This window comes from Strix aluco, chromosome 10, assembly GCF_031877795.1.
Source record: "Strix aluco isolate bStrAlu1 chromosome 10, bStrAlu1.hap1, whole genome shotgun sequence".
NCBI classification, from domain to species: Eukaryota; Metazoa; Chordata; class Aves; order Strigiformes; family Strigidae; genus Strix; species Strix aluco.
Window position 1 is genome coordinate 27,025,600 of NC_133940.1, and position 16,579 is coordinate 27,042,178.

At 46.1% G+C, this 16,579-nt stretch overlaps 1 protein-coding gene across 1 annotated transcript in view; it reads right to left on the reverse strand.

Annotated features, from left to right (window-relative positions):
• Positions 1–16,379, reverse strand: part of SH3BGRL (SH3 domain binding glutamate rich protein like) — a 39,050-nt gene extending 22,671 nt beyond the window's left edge. The window contains exon 1 of the mRNA XM_074834818.1: positions 15,648–16,379. Within this exon, the coding sequence (XP_074690919.1) occupies positions 15,648–15,692 (45 nt within the window). The 5' untranslated portion in view covers positions 15,693–16,379. The remainder of the gene's footprint in view (positions 1–15,647) is intronic.
• Between the last annotated feature and the right edge of the window lie 200 nt (positions 16,380–16,579).

The window sequence follows — 16,579 nt, forward strand, 5'->3', positions numbered from 1 at the left end:
TATTCACTCCACGCGTGCTCATCTCTGCTCTGTGCTCATAAGCACTGTGCCCAACACACTGACTTATAGTGACAATCAGGTTATTAATTGCTGTGGGAGAAAGAACCACTATACATGACATGACTCCAAAACGATCTGTTTCTAAATCCAAGGGGCAAAAATAAGGATCCGTGTGTAGTCCACATCATGGTCCTCAGTAACCTGGATTTACTAAACCCTGCACGACACTACTCTTCAATCACTAGGTAAGTGGCATTCCTACAGAAAGCCTTCCATCTGACCAACAACCAGCAGTAGTGACTGAAGTGCCACAACTAAACCCTTGGCTGTGCCATATGTCTGAACAACTCCCACCCTCCCCACGCGATTCAAAGAAAGATGTATATACAATATGAATAGTTACCCAATATTATCTGGATTTTTAAACTGTGATGGTTTGGCACGCCAACACCTCCGAGCACATTACTGCACTGGCTGATTACAGTGATTCTGGAAACCATCAGTCCCCTCTCCAAATAGAGATCCCTTCTGTACATCAAGAGATTAGCTTTTTGTTTGTTTGGGTTTTTTTGGTTGTGTTGGTTTTTTTTCTTGAAATTACGTGAAAAGTGACAGCAATGCCCAACGGGATTATTTGTCTGGATTTCAAAAACAATCCCCACACAGCCAAAACTTCTATTTTCAGGGGTTTTAATGCAAGATTTTAAACATTTAAAATCTCATTCCATCATCAGCCAAAAAACCAGAAGCATTTGCTGATAGGATGGCAGAAGCCTTTTTACAGTCTGTATTTCCACGCACATGAAACACAAGATCCCCAGCAGTTGGGCAAGGGAGGAGTTAAAACCCAAGAAGTTGCAGGAAGGGGCTGGCAGCACCAGAGCTGTTACTAGAAGAGGCACCAAACCTCGCTAAAGGCACGAACACAGAAAAACAGTGAATGCAAATGAAGCTTCCAACTGCTGCACACCGGGAGAGGTGTTTAAGATCTGGAGAGGTGTCAGACTTAACGCTTGTCCTCTCTCCGAAGGAAGGATCTGCGCTTGATTTAGAACAGGGGGGATGCCCAACTACTGCTTAACTCTCCGCTCACGCTGGGCTTCAGGCCGCTGCGGCCGCGGGAGGAGCGAGGAGTAGCATGATCTTCCTCTGCCTTCACGTAATTTCTGCAAATAGCCCCACCAGGAGCCCTGTTTGATTAAAGATGGACTTTGCACTCGAAGCAGCCTGCTGTCTCTGGGCACTGGCTGGCAGCAGCTTGAAATTCATATGCCCAAAGCTCTCCAGCATCAAAAACCTGCCGGTCCTGCCACAGGGGCTCTCTCCAGGCTGCTCCCAAACCTCACCTCCTCCAGTGCCGGGTCCAAGTCTGGTTATCCAGGAGATACTGCCGGGGAAGCACGGCTTGTCGCTGGGACCATGTATGTTCAGCCTGCATAAATCGGGGTTAGGGAAAGAGACTTCCTCTTCAACTCCAAAGGCTTGTCTCTGAGCACGTATTCACCCCTTCTTGCACCAGCGTAGGCCTCGGCGTGGCTACGGGGAGGTCTGAGCTGGAGAAACTCTTCCACTCACCCAGCAGTACTGTTTCAGGGGGCCCCAACCCAGCTCAGCGTGCTGACATGTGGGTACTTGTGCCATCACAAGGAGAGGGCAGGGAAGGAAACCAGCCAGGGGATGCAGGGCTGCTTCTCCCAGAGCAATACTGTCTGAAAGTGTACATGAAACCCTGGCCTCAGGCCATTCCTGTCTCAGGCCTTGGCTTCATTCAGCAACAGGAAGGATTTGCAAGCGCAAATATTCACTTAGCAGGGGTTTTTCTAGTTTCTTTTGTGACTAGACTATTGAAGTTAGCCAAAATAAATGTATCTTGCAAAATCGAGCTTCCAGACCTAAGTCTCCCCTTATCTTGCTTTAGATGAGAACATAAAGAAACGCTGATGTACTGCAAAGCCACAGTTTTAACCACGTGCGCTGACACGGTCCCCGAACCATCACAGCACCCGGAACAGTTATAATCAAAAGGAAAACACCACCACTGCAATACAAAATAAATTGACCCTTGGCGATTTTCTAAGTCAATTTTGTGGCATTTGACTTTCATAAGCCTGAAAACTGCTCGTCTGGTCCAAAACCAACAGAGAGACAGTTTCCTACAGCAGGAATACAGGCTCCATTATCTCGGTTATCCGTTAACAAAGCATAAGCAGCAGCAGAATATGAACTCCTCATTTATTGCACACAGTTGTTGTCTGCAGCAGACTTGGAGCTTGGCAGGCTGAACTCCCTGGACGTCTAATGTGTACCTAGTCACAGCATCCAAACTCTGCGCAGGGTTAAATAAAAACAAATAGACGCGCTCCTCCCAGAAACTGGTATAAAACTAACACAACTCCTGAACATCACAAAAATGAAAGCAGGCAGGAAAAGCAAAGGAATCAAATGCACATTGCATTATCCTGCGGCGAACAGCCAGGCTTCCAAGACTATCCAGGAGAAGGAAGCGCAAACCCCAGCGCCTGCTTAACAAAAACCACCCACGGGTCTGGAATGAAATCATGATGTATCAGCCTGAACATCTTCAGCAACTCCACTTACCTGAGCAAGGTTTAAGGTTAGCAGGAAAGCAGAAATCTTAACAACTAACCTCGTGTTACAGCTTCTGAATTTTCCCTCATTAATCACTACTGACGTTCACGGTGAGTTGCTTGGCACAACTCAGGCAGAACAGCAGAGAACTGCAAGCTTCAGGAAACCTTGTGTAACGTTCCTACTTGTGTAACGTTCCTACTTGTGTAACCTGGTTTAACGTTCCGACAAAACTGTGCAGGTTAGTGCCTGCACCCGGCCCTTCCCCTCAGGGAGGGGATGTTGTCCCACCACGGCTGGGCCACCACAGCCACCAGCCAGCACATGGGCTCTCTGTCACCCCTTCATGTCCCCTCTTCCAGGAGGTGCCAGCGGGTCAGCCGTGAGGGAAGGATAAGCTGTTTGTGCTCACCCCCTCCTTCGGCCCTGGGGCGCTCAGTGGGCCACTCAGGGAGGACCTGAGCAGAGGGCAGCCTCCAGCAACAGCCCCTTCTCCTGGCACGACTGTTCCATGTGTTGCCGGTGTCTCTACAGCCTCAGCATCTCGCTGTTACTCTCTTATCTGAGGCACAAAACAGTCTCTGGAAATGGGAGCTTTTGCTAAGTAGAACAAAAATTTCTTAAGTCTAAGCTACATATGTCACAGACTCCTCAAACAATTTTGAATGCACCCTTCACCTCAGAGCTTCCTTTCCTAAGCTGTTGTTGGCAGAAATAATTATTTTTTCAAATCACTGCTTATTGACTTTGTTATTTGGGTTAGGGATCATTTGTGGCTGTTTCTGCAAACAGTATCAAATACACCACAGCCCAGCCTCACAAACAGGCTTTATGCACTGACTATAATGCAATTTAACACACAGAAGACTAATCTCCAACAAGATAATCAAGCTCAGTATCACATGAGACGCAGAAAACTCTCTGGAACATGACATATTCCTAGATATTCAAAAGTTCCCAATGTGGCTGAGAAAAACAGGGGGAAAGGCACTGTGGGTGCCACTGAAAACCTCACTGCTTGCTCTAGAAGCGTTAAAGAGGGCTTTAGTCCTGAAGGTCTGGACCTCACCACCACTGTCAGGTTCTGAGTCTGCTTTTTTCAGCCAACCTCTCTCTGAAAGCCAGAATTATTCCTCCTTTCTCTTCATTTTCACAGGGGGCTCCAGGACAGGTCTCAGTAGTCCATGCAATGTTGGCAGCAACTACACCCTATGAAAAGCGGTGGCTGTTGTGTTACGTCAGTTAAAACAAACCAGCACAGGTCCCACCTCATTTCACCGCAAAACTCCACTCTCCACAGCCTGCACAGCACTTGGCTAGTATTTCCTGGGGAAGCAGGCTGAGAAGGCAGCCTTCGATCAACACGCACCACGGACGGCGACAGTCTGGGGTGTTTATTGAAACAGCTGCTAACGTCATTATTTTTCAGAATCTGGATTTATGCTGGCGATGAGGAGTCCTGCATGGCAAAGAAAGTAGAGAGGAAAAACACTTTTTGTTTTGTTTGACGAGAGATGAACTCTGGTTAGGAAAGGAGTTAAAAGCACAGACAAGTATTGCACAAGGCTCCTGTGGTTTGCAATAAAAAGAAGGTTTATTTCCTGTATGGTTTAGCACACAGAGAGACTAAATTAACTGACAAGACTAAAAGTTTACAGCAGTAATTGTTGTTTCACTGCCTTTATACTGCCAGGCATTTATTATCTTTAAATAAAAATCTACTTTAAGAAGAAATATAATATGACCTCAGGGATCCTATGCTAAATCCAGGTGCTTCTGATCTGCATTACTTTCTATCTTTGAAGAACTCAAATATACCACATATAGAGAACTTGTATATACCACAGACATTATTTAGCAAAAGAGTCTTTTTTGATGACTGCTATTCTAAAGGTAAACCAAATAAATTTTTCAGAAGAAGAAAGTTTTTTCTCCTGAACTGCAATACCTAAATATCATAATACAAAGGAAGAGGGAAATAAGAAAAAAACTATGGATTAAATACAAGTTTTCCCCCACTTTCCAAAAGAGTCAGGCTGTACTGAGACAGAACAGCAGGTCAGTACAGCCACACCAAAGCATCCTGGAGAGGAAAGATTTAGCAGACAATAGCCTGTATCGGCACCAGCTTTCTGACCAGTTCGTTTGCCTGGGTAACATTTCAAACGCGGATCATCCCAGGGGCCCCAGATCCCCTCTGTATTTTAGGGCAGACTTGGACAAAATATTGTAACTTCAGAAGCTGTGTCTTTAAGGGGGGGACAGAGGGAGATAAATAGAAAGCTCACAAGAATTGGCCACAGTGCAGTTTCGAATACTTTCAGTAGCTGAAGCAATGCAGCAGTTGGCCAACTTCTGCTTGCGGTAGCCAGGAAGGCCAATGCCTGGCAGTTTGCTCTCAGGAGGACTTCTCAGGAGACATCCTGAAGTCACTCTTCGCAGGAATTTTAAAAAACTGAGCATTTTCCAACGCAGTAAGGTCCTCCCCACCAACAAGCTATTCGCACCCACTGTGTCACTGCAGCCCAAAGAGAAGTGCCACCTCCCAGCCCAGCCCAAGAGCACTAACCCGGGTGCTGCCCACACCTCGGTGGCAGGCACGGCCACCGACAGAGCCATGACCTGGAGGACACTTTGCAAGCCCCCACTGTCTTTTCCAATTTTTTTTAGATCATTCCTGTCACCATGATATCTGCCTTTTTTTTTTTTTTTTTTTAAAACCACAAGCTTCCTTCTGCCTCTGTGCAAGCTAGCATCTGCTTACCATGACCAGAAACTAAGACAAATACACACTGCATTTTATTTTTTAAAAGATTAAGTCCCCCAGCTGTTTATTTGCTGTAGGATGGAGTTCTCCAGGCCTGGGCGAGCAGCCAAAATAGCTTCATTCCTCTGATGTTCTTCAGTCTCAGCCTAATGCCCGACGGCTGGCAGTGTGAGGTGATAGCTGCCCTAACGCCTTCCAACCTGCTAATTTTGGTCCCAGATCATTACATAGAAGACAGAGCTGTCTGTCCAGCTGCTCCTCAGTTTATACAGGTGTAAATTCCTGGAAAGAACATTCCCTGAGATAGTTTCATGGACCTACTTTGATCTTTTCACAGCATGCACAACTCAAACCTCAGTCCTCCGTGGGTGAAATGGAGGCTCTCACAGCTACCTCTAGGTACATTTTAATATGATGAAAGGAAACAGAAATTTAGAGAAAGATTGCTCCAGTACAAAGCTTTCATGGACTTAGCCACCAGAACCATGAGACTTGCTTATCTGCATTACAGGGTGGAAAGGAATTTCCAGTTCTTAATCAGGATTATCAGGTCACCAACAAGTAAATTTGCAAACCTGCCTCCTTATTTCTCCTCAAATATATTGTATTTCCTGCCTAGGGGAAAAAAAAAATCCTGCATCTACTGTCCATAAATCAGCATCACTTGAACTTCACTTCTATCCATGTCCAGTGAGAATGTTTTGGGATTTATTTTTAAATTCATTCACGGAGTTATTCTGTTCCCCTCCCATTCTGCCAGTTGCTCTGCAGCTGCTGCTCTGGCCGAGTACATTTGCAACAGGCACACAGGAGTGATCTTGGATAAGCGGCACTAAGTATTTCCTAAGGAGTAAAATCTTGCTGTAGTCCGTGGCAAAACTCCCAGTGACATTAGGACAGCCAAAGGTTGATCCTGTGAGGTGAATACAGATGTGCTGTTTAAACCTGCCTGGAAACCACTACTCTCATAAAAATGTGGTTTTATGTGAAAACTATTCTTAGTTTCTCCAGAGGCTGCCCGCTTTCTGTTTACATTGAGCTTTGCCAGTTTATTTTGACCTATGCCTAAGGCAGGAGGGGTTTCTGATACACCTACCTTATTACCTAGGTCTAAATGTGATGTATGTCAGCATCTGCTGTTCATGCTGCAAAACCACACTGGTTTTGGCATCACCTGCTGTCTGCACCACCAAACACTTATGTTTTGTGTGTAAGAAACGCTGAGACGGTGACCGGCGATGAGAGGCAGGAAGAACAGCCATGTTCACTCCTGCAAGCTCTCATTCCCATCTCCCTGTCTGCCCAAGAGCCCCGGAAAAAAGTGACATTTCAGCTTTGATTAATGGAAACTTTTTCCCCCGTCACACCCCAGCACAACATCCACCTCGAACCTCAGTGGGAGAGGCTGTGTATCACCTGCAGAGCTTGCTTCATGCTCACTCCCCCAGTCACTAACGTCCCCACTCCATCTGGATCCCACAGTGCATTTCTTCATATGTAAAATAGAAGATCTAATGGCAAGTCTTGGCTATGCAAAGTCTAACTCAATGTCCAAACGTCGAGATTTCACTGCTTAGCTCTCCACAGAAAGTTTTGAGCCTGCCAGCAGCTACTGCGTAACGAACAGCTTCACACAACATTTCTTACAGCCTTGTCCTCAGCTCCTGAACTGAACCACACTTGTTCAGAAGGAAACAAAAAGGAGAATTATTACTAACTTCTGCTTTCCCCCCCTGGTTTCTAAGACACAAGGGACAAATATAGTTAAAAGTTCCCCTCATATCTACAGTCTCTCAGCACCCCAGAGTTTGCAAAGGAGAGTGAGATTAGGATTTCAGTCACATTGGTATGTCTGAATATAAACCAGCTACAGAATCTGTTTACATTTCAGAGGAGATTTCTAGTTACACCTAAATGCCCAGAGCCTTCTAATACTTTCACAGTTGCAGGCCTTTGTAATAACCACCAAATTAAAAACAAACCAACACATCCCAAACATACACATATATTCTTTTCCATCAAACATTTTTCCTGGACAACATTTTCTTAGATTTTTACATGCAAACTGTTACCATAATTTTGGGAGCAGAGCCAATTTCATCCAAGAACAGCTTTATTGGGTTAGAGCCAACACTTGTCTACCCCAGTATCCTGTCTCCACCGGCCACAGATCCCAGGGAAGAGCACATCAACAGATTGAGCGCAGAGGGCTACACCACATTATACTTTCCCAGACTCCAATAATACACAGTTTTGAGTCAGAGGTGCAGTAATTATGTTTAATAGCCCTTAATAGACTTTCCCCCTTAATTTGTCTCGCTGCTTCCTGAGCCCATGCAATTTTTGCCATACACAACGTTCTCTGGCAGCGAGTTTCTCCATTAAACTACATGTTGTCAAACAAAGTACTTCATTTATTCTGAACCTGCCACATGCTAGTCTCACTTGCTCTCCCCCAGTTGTTGCATTAGAAGTTATGAATAATCACTTCCTATTTGTTCTCTGGTGTGCGACGTGATCGTATCACTTCTCATGCTTCTTTGGCTCGCTCTTTCTCAACTGCAGAATTCTACCTTATTTGGCTGTTCCTCCTACAGTGATCACCTCACCCTACTTAATATCATTTCTCACATTTTCATATCGTTTAAAGATAACACTTCCAGTCTATTAAAGACACAGACTTACCACAGATTTATACAGTGGTATTGGTTTTTTTCCTTTGCTCTCTCCGATCCTGAAAATTCCTGACATTTTATTTGGTTTTTTATGACCACCGATATGATATCGGTGCAGCTCCAAGACCTCCCTGCTAAACAGTATTGGTTAGTTTAAACCTCACTCTTGCACAGGAAGATGACAGTTTCTTCCCGCTTTCCCACCCGGGACAGGTACAGGAGGCTGCTCTCGCACTGTGTGACCTCCCTTCACCAACAGCCTTGTCACCTCCACACCACTTCAGGTACAGCACAGAGCTCTGTAGGGTCTCCTTCTATCTTCTGCACATTGCAAAAGCTGCCTATATATTTCAAAGTCTTCACTGTTACCTGGTTTATGTAACTGGTGTGTAATCAAGCCAAAAAGAAAAAAAAATAATCCCTTCCTCTTATTCCACAGCAGCCTAGTTTCTTTATGCAAAAGAGATTTTTAATCTGGCCAAAGCTTGTCCAAAACTTTCTGGAAGTCCAGGGATTCAGTATTAAGGGATCAGCCTTATTCGGCTGCTCGGTGGCTACTCCAGGTAACTCAGCTGTGCAGCACAGCTTTCTTCTCTGATAGTCCTTTGATTCTTCCCCCTCCCCTGTCTCTCTCCACAAGCCGCTGGGAAAAAGTCTAACAAAGAGTAACATCAATTTGTCCAGCACAGGAAGATAGCTTGTAGCTTCCAGATTTCCCCAAGACCCTTTTTTAAACCACTGCTGCCTTTGGCTCCTTTCTTCACTCCGACACCACAGCAATTCAAACAATAGGTCTCTCAACAGGTAATAGTTAAAATTTTATGCTCAAGCGCCCTTAGAATGTAAAGTGAGGCAGTATTCATGAACGGAAAAAAGAGCCCAAATAAAACTAAACTTCAGATAGCTAATTAAAGAAATCAAATTACCACATCTACTTCTCACAGGGGAAACTAAGCCCAACAGGAAGAAGTTGTAAGTCAGGATGCAAAGACTGTTTCAGCTGTACCCAGACAGCCACAGTTTGACGTTAACCCATTTTCTTCTGATGGCTTAAACCTCAGTCTCACTTTACTTCTTTCTCAATTTCAGAAAATGGGCCTTAACAGTCAGCTGGAGGTGCTGTCCTGGAAAGGATGTGCTCCTGGACAGAGCCTTTTTTCTGGGACAAATAATAGTAGATAAGCGTTACAATTAAAACTCTTTCAGGCTTGATTAAATATCTGACCAACAAAAGTACTTTAAATTTAATCATAAACTGAAGGGCTCCCCTGAATATGGCTGGGGTCAAACAAACATCACTAACACTGTGCTTTCATGTTTGAATAGAAACATTCTTGAACAGCATAATATTGATATAAGTTGTGGATTTGGTTCAGGTTTCCAGATCACTGATTAGTGCCAGGAACTCAGATCTGCGGTTCCAGGGCAGCAGCTCAAGGGTTGGGGAACACAAAGAGCAGCTCCATTTGGCAGAGCTCATCTGTCTCTGGCTATGACAACGGTGCATCCTTAGCTCTTCTTTTTAGCATATAGGGAAATATTTTAGTTCTGGTTTGAGCTTGAACAGCTGAAATCTATAAATGTTTATTTAGTTCCATTTGTTTCCTCTCCCCGATTCCTCCTCTTCTGGGAGGAATAAGAATAACCTTGCAGACTCTGGGTTTTGGCATCCTCTGCTCATTAAACACATGCCAATTCACTGATTTCTATAGGAATTTTCTGAGTGTAACTTTAATGCCTCAGAATACGAAAAGTTCCTTGCTCAACTTTACAAATATTTATTAAAAAAGCACAAGTGCTTAGCACTGACATGACACTGTACGGATCATATCTCGCAAAGTGCTGCGGTTCAGGGTTCAAGGAAAGCCAGTGCAAGCTGACGGCATTCATCTTCTTCCCAAAGTCAGCCTTTTCTCCCCAAGCAGCGCGTGAGAAAGACATAATCCTGATGCACCGTCTCAAAATAAACAGTCATACCTGCATATACAATCTACAGATATTCTCAGCAAAAAGCCTTTCCCAGCCCAAACTGTGGAGTATTATTTCCCATCTTTCTCATGCTGTCAGAAAACTGGTTTTATTTAAGCACAGTAGAATGTTTTTTAGTTTGATATATTAAAACTATTGCAACAACTGCAGCCAATTTAATCTCCGGCTTTATTAAAAATTTGAATGTAATAGTTTAAGAAAAATATTTAACTTATCTAGAGTTTAGAACAATGACTTAAAAAAAAAAAAACAACCCAGAAGGCAGATGGAACACATCTTCGCTAACTGCCTTGATAAATTTGCGTTACGTATTTTGTCTTCCACTCTGAGAGCTCTAATTCAGAACAATTCATACCATTTTATTGAGAGAAATTAAGTTTGGCTAATACCGGGTATCCAAAAATGTACTTCATGCATATTATGTTTACACAAAAGACGGGTTTAAAAATCAATACCAAGCCTAACAAGTCAGTTTTCACCCACAGTATATAAATTGCACAAGTTAAGTATCATAAAAATATATATACTTGGCTAGGTTGTTTTTAAAACGACAGATGCAGCTTATTTTCCCTGAATATGTGCTTTTACCTAAACTTGCACCATATTACAAGACTATTTATAAAAGATTCACATCAGTATTTTCTTCTGGTGCTAACTGCACTGATAGGCAGCTCCATTCTGACTGAAGGAAGCTCATCAGCAGCTCCAGAACATTTGGGGCTTCTGAGATGACAAATGTGACCACCAGCATCCGGGCTCTGACAACACATTTGCAACTTTGCAGGCGACTGCAGAACAAGGCACACTCACAGCACCCACTGATAAAAGCGCTGGATGCAAAGGCCCACCCCGCTACGTTTGCCCTCAGCAAGGCTCAGCACAGAGCTGCCTCCCGCACCGCCACGCTGTTCACGCCCCAAAGCACCAAAACCAAAGCTCAGAAACCTCAAAGAGGCAAAATAACACAGAAACAGAAAGCACACAGACCACTCATTCTAGCTTAGGCTGGCGATATTTGCATTTATTGTGATAAGCAGAAGAAAAAGGCCCTAGAGGGATTTAAATGCAAACTATAATTTTTTTTATACAATCTCCATCTCTCCATGTGTTACTTCCCTGGGATTGCTTCAGAAGGACGCTGCAGCTTCACCAGTTTTCCCAAAGGCCGGAGTTGTTGAACAGGGACAAGAGTTGGTGGCTACTCTGCTTGTTTTCAGTCGCTCTTCTCCAAAGCTGTTCTCCCTCAGCTGCAATCTGTAATGCTCCAAAAAGCACTTGCCACTGGCTGTCTATCCCCAGCAGCACCAGAAAGTGCTCCTGTGCCTTACTGGGTTACGTGGGAGAAAAGAAAAGAGTAACTGCAAGCAAATATTCACTCTCTAGACCACAGGCCACTTTCCTCTTCATTTCCTGGTGGGTAGGGAAGACCTAGATTGTTTCCTAAGTAAGAAAACAATACAAGAAAAACATGAAACCCCACCCCTAACTTTGTGAATGAAAAAATAAACTAAATTTCCTTTCCTCTCTAAAAATATCCCTCAACAGCAGTGAGGCTGGTGTGTAACATGGGACTCTGACACTGATTCTGGAGATCATCTCTTATTTTTGCCATGTCTGCAGACGCCGTAGGAGGCAAGGAAGGAAAACCACCCACGCAGCCATCAAAACAAGCGAGGGGGAAGAGCCTGGAGAGATGGAAGCAGGGGCTGTAGACCACAAAGCGCCTGGCTCCGAGGAGCGGTCACCAGGGCTTCGATGTAGCAGTTTCCACGGCCCACAGCGCTGGGAGCGGCACACAGGAGAGCTCAGCCCACTTCACAGCCTCCAGGTTTCACCCATACTCCTGGAGCTTGCAAGGAGATGTTGGATGAACGAACATGATTCTCTCAGACAAAGCCCGTAGTCAAGACTGGTGCAGTTGTTGGCAACAAATGCACACTCTGAATAGTGAGAAGAATTTAAACAGCTGGCTCCTTTCCACGTGAGATCAATAAAACTGGTAATCCAAGTGCCTTCGGGAAGACGCACGCAAGTGCTTCTGGTGCTGCGGGAAAGCCAGGGCAAGCTGTTACCGAAAAACCAACTTAAACGCTAATGGAGAAAAATCACAGGCTGGACTTGTGCAATTCAGCTTCTTCCCTCCTCAGGTTCTTCCAGGAGCAAAAGCCTAATTAATTACTCTTTGGCCTCTCCTCCTTTCGTCTCTAGGAGGATTTGAATAGGAAGTCTACAGTCAAATCACTCTCACAGCCTGCACAGTCCCTGCTCGAGTCAACGCTTGGGTGCTTCTGAATGCGGCATTTGTGTCAGTCATTTTACGTTCGTAGCCTCCAACGCTGTCTCATGCTAAGTAACACTGCTCGCTCCAACCGCACGTCACACTGAGACTCCTGGACAGAAGCTACACACGCATATTCCCACGTTCGGTGTCTACAGCTCATCTTCATAATTACAGTCCCCCGTGGGTCCCTGCCCCAGCCTGTGACTCACCAGTATGACGTTCACACTGACAAAGATTAAAGAGAAAGGACAACTCTCTGTACAAGACTTTCAAATACAGCAGGAAATGGGTGCTTTAACTATGACATTACGATCTCCAGGGTGAAATTCAATAGGAGGCCAAACCAAGACTGCAATCACCATATTCTGGCCAAGTCCTTAATTATAACTGAATATACTGGAAGTTTATCTCTGCTTATGAGCACCGTGGCAATGAACCACCCCAACCCAAAGTCACCTTTACCTTTCCCATACAGGTATAAAGCAAACCCCACGCCCGAGTACAAATACAGGACTTTGCAACCAGTGAAACACAGCGAAGATAACACCGAGCATTAACTCCTCATGCTGCAAAACCCATCAAGGGGCAGCTTGGCAGCCACACTTTCCACTATAACGCCTGTGCCCAGACTCTGAATGACACATGTAGTACACACAAATTAAGCAAACTTCACCAGAAATCCCTTTAAACACACTTGTGAAATGCCTCTGCTTAGACACGAGCTTCATACGATATTTTTTCCTCACAGATACATATTACCGAATATAAATTTTATGGAGAACAGTGCCTTGGGGAAACATTTTATATACTATGATGTGGCAAAGCATACTGCATAACAAAGTATGACTTTGTCAATAAAAGACCACAAAATCTGGGCACCCTCCAAGACTTACAGCCCCAGGCTGTGAGGTGTGAAGCAATCTCAACCCCTTTTCCCTTCAGTGGGAGATGATGCTTTCCGGAGTCTCATAAAAGCTTCACCAACTTACAGAAACCAGGCAGTCATTTTCTAGGAAGGAGGAGATTTCATACTTATTTCTGTTTTGCTTCTACTCAAGCAAATTAGCCTTTTAAAAACCCAAAATAACACAGTGCCGGGCATCACTGACAGTACAAAGCCAACTTAGCAGGAATGAGAGCCCTTACAGGGCTGATGTTAGCCAGTTCAGTTACTTTGCTGGAAACAGCTTTGACTCTGTTCCATCTCTCTGTTGTAGCAACCTCCTCTGATGTGCATTTTCCATTCCTGGAGTGGGTTATTTCCAATTCAGCCCTGGAAAGGCTCCTCTGGTCCTCCAAGCAAAGCCTGTCTCACCAATGGCTTAAGACCCACGAAAACAACTCATTCCCATCAAGCACATTTCCCTCCAGATAGGTGCCCCTCTGTCTTACTTTAGGTTGAAACATCAATTAAAATTCTTGTACTAGAAAGAAAACAGCCACCCAGTGAGGTACTCAGCTGATCTCTGCCAACAGAAACACCCTTGGTGTGCTCAGTAAACCGAGAACGTGCAAGTCCTGCTCATTACCGCAAGATTACTTGAGCTGCACTAGCTTTAGACACAGGCATGAGTATATATACACATATATACACGTCATAAAACTGGCAATTATGTGCATATTACACTCAAATTCCACAAAAACAGCCTACGCCAACGCTATATTCAAATTCCAGTCAAGGATGCATAAAGGAGCCTAAAAGGCAGCAGTAAGTCAGAACTGAGCCTTGTAATGTGTACAGTCCACACAAGGACGAGACAGCATCGCAGAAGCCACTAAACTAATAATTAAAAACTTAATTTAAAAACAGGAACACATGGTCAGGATTGAGATCAGGGGTTGCACCCCTGGAGCTTAGTATCACCACACAGACAGAAATCAGTAACTGCCATTTAGAGGTCACTGATAAAAATCTATAGCAACTGAATCAGTCAACTTGAAACCTATTAACAGCTGTACTAGAAAGAAAGAACTACTTTTTCAATTTGGTAATGACTGCTTCTTTCCTTCCAGATGACCATTTTGTATCAGCCCAGCAGAAATCCCTTTGGACCCCCCCTTATGAATGAACTACTCAGGATTTCAAGGCGCTCTCCAGATCAGCAGCAGATAATCATCTGCTTTTCAGACTCAGCATCAGCACGTCGATGCTGGCATTGACATCAAGATTAACAAAAATGACACGGGAAGAGGGCGACAGCAGGGACACCCAAGGCACATGCTCCTGTGCCATCTGCATCACTACAGGGCTCAGCCTCTGTCATTAGAGCTAAGCAAGGGGTTACAGCATCACAGCCATCAATGGCAAAGCTTACCAACGTGGTATTTCATCTGCTGAAGATCCCAGATCAGTGACTGCACTCAACCGGATCAGGAGAATTCAGGGAGGGCTTTTTTTTTTATCTTCTGTACATCACTGTTCTCTGAAAGTTTGGGAACCTGCACCTGAAGTACGCAGTCTTAACGACATGAAAGGTCATCACACAGCCACAGCTTAGCCTCTTTATCTACTTGCAGTAAAAGTCACTGATCATTAACTGTAATAGCTGGCATTTTGTAAGTCTCTGGCATTTTGTAGGTCTCCAGCACATTCATACTAAGTGCAACAAAATCCTCTGGATTTTAGACTCATAGCATCCTTCACACAGATCAAACAGAAATCAGACAATCTTGAGGACACTACTGCTCTGAGCTACAACGGAACCTAGGCAAAAAACCCCCAGGTTTTTCGTTTGATTATTTTGCTTTGGGAAAATACAGTCCTCTGAGTGAGCTCTGCCTACAACGCACTGGGGCCATAAGGAGCAAAACCCTGTATTCCCACACGGCAAGAAATTGCAGCTCCTCGGACAGTAGCCACACATGCCTGCCACCATTAATCATTCGATGTAAGAGGAATAAACTCATCAGAACCGAATACTGACATGATGGGTGACACAGCTTAGAAATAAACTTCAAGAACAACAGAAAAAAAAAATTTAAAAATGCAAAGATTAGTGGTTTTGCCTTCCCAGCGCAGGGCGAGGGGTGCGAAAGCTGCCGGAGCCAGCCCGGCCGCGGCTGTGGGAGCGGCACACACAACTCACAGAACAAGCGGCGAAATCACGAAGGAAATGACATTTTATTCTCGACGGCCGGCTGCAGCACACACACAAACCCCTTCTCTGTAAGCGCTGGAGGTTCTCTCGGTCGGCCGAGGCGGGTGAAGCCCGGCTGCCCCAGCTTCTCCTCACGCTGCCCGGCCGGAGACCGCCCCGGGGAGCCGGCAGCCGGGCCGGCCCCCCGCCTCCCCAGCCCCGCGCCACCGCCCGCCCGCCCGGTACAACTTTCCCGGGGCTCCTCTTACCGCCGTGGAGCCGGAGGAGGAGGCGATGTAGACCTTGATGACCATGCTGGGAGACGAGGCGGCGGGATGCGGAGCCGGGCGGGAGGGCGGGTGGGTGTGTGCGGGCGGGCGGCACGGCGAGGCGCGGGCTGAGGCTGAGGCTGAGGCGAGAGGGCGGGAGGGAGGCGGCGGGAGGCCTCGCCCCGCCTCGCCGCGCTCACTGGGCTGCCGGCCCAGCAGTCACCGCCGGCCAGCCCGGAAGAGGGAAAAATGGATATTTTTTTTTTTTTTTTTTTTTTAAAAGGGAAGAAAGAAAGGGGCGAGGCGAGTTCTCGACGAACCACGCGAGACGTGCGGGGGGAAGGAGGTGCCCGCGCCATGGCGGCGGGAAGCTCCGCTGCGGCGATGCGAGGGCCCGGGCGGGGCCGCCGCCTCAGGGAAGGGGATGAGGAGCGGCGGGGTGTTCCCGATGCCTGCGGGGAGGCCGGCGGCGGTGCCCGGGGCGGGCGGGAGCCCCTCGGTACCGGCATGGCGGCGGCCGCCTACCCTCACGGCGAGCCGGGAAGGACTGAGCCGTCCGTGGGCTGCGCCGTTACCGCTTCCCGCCCTGCGGCAGCTTCCCCTCGAAACACGGCATCCCCTTCACCCTCGCGGGGGGGCTCTCCTCGCCTTGCCCGGGCTGTGAGAGCACCGGCCGGCAGCACCTCGCTGCCCCCGGGGGGCCGGAGCCAGCCTGCGGCTTCCCACCCGCGGGCCCCCGTTACCGTGGCTGTCCCTTGGAGGGGTGACAGAGCAAGTTTGGAACGGGTAGATGTTGCTGGGCAATGATACTTAAAATTAAGAATTTTCTTTTAAAATTTATTCCAGCGTGAAAGTTGCCATCCAAGTGTTGGCCCTTGCCAAAAGACCGGTCATCCAGTAAATTCTTCACCTTCCAGTGATTAGCGTAAAAT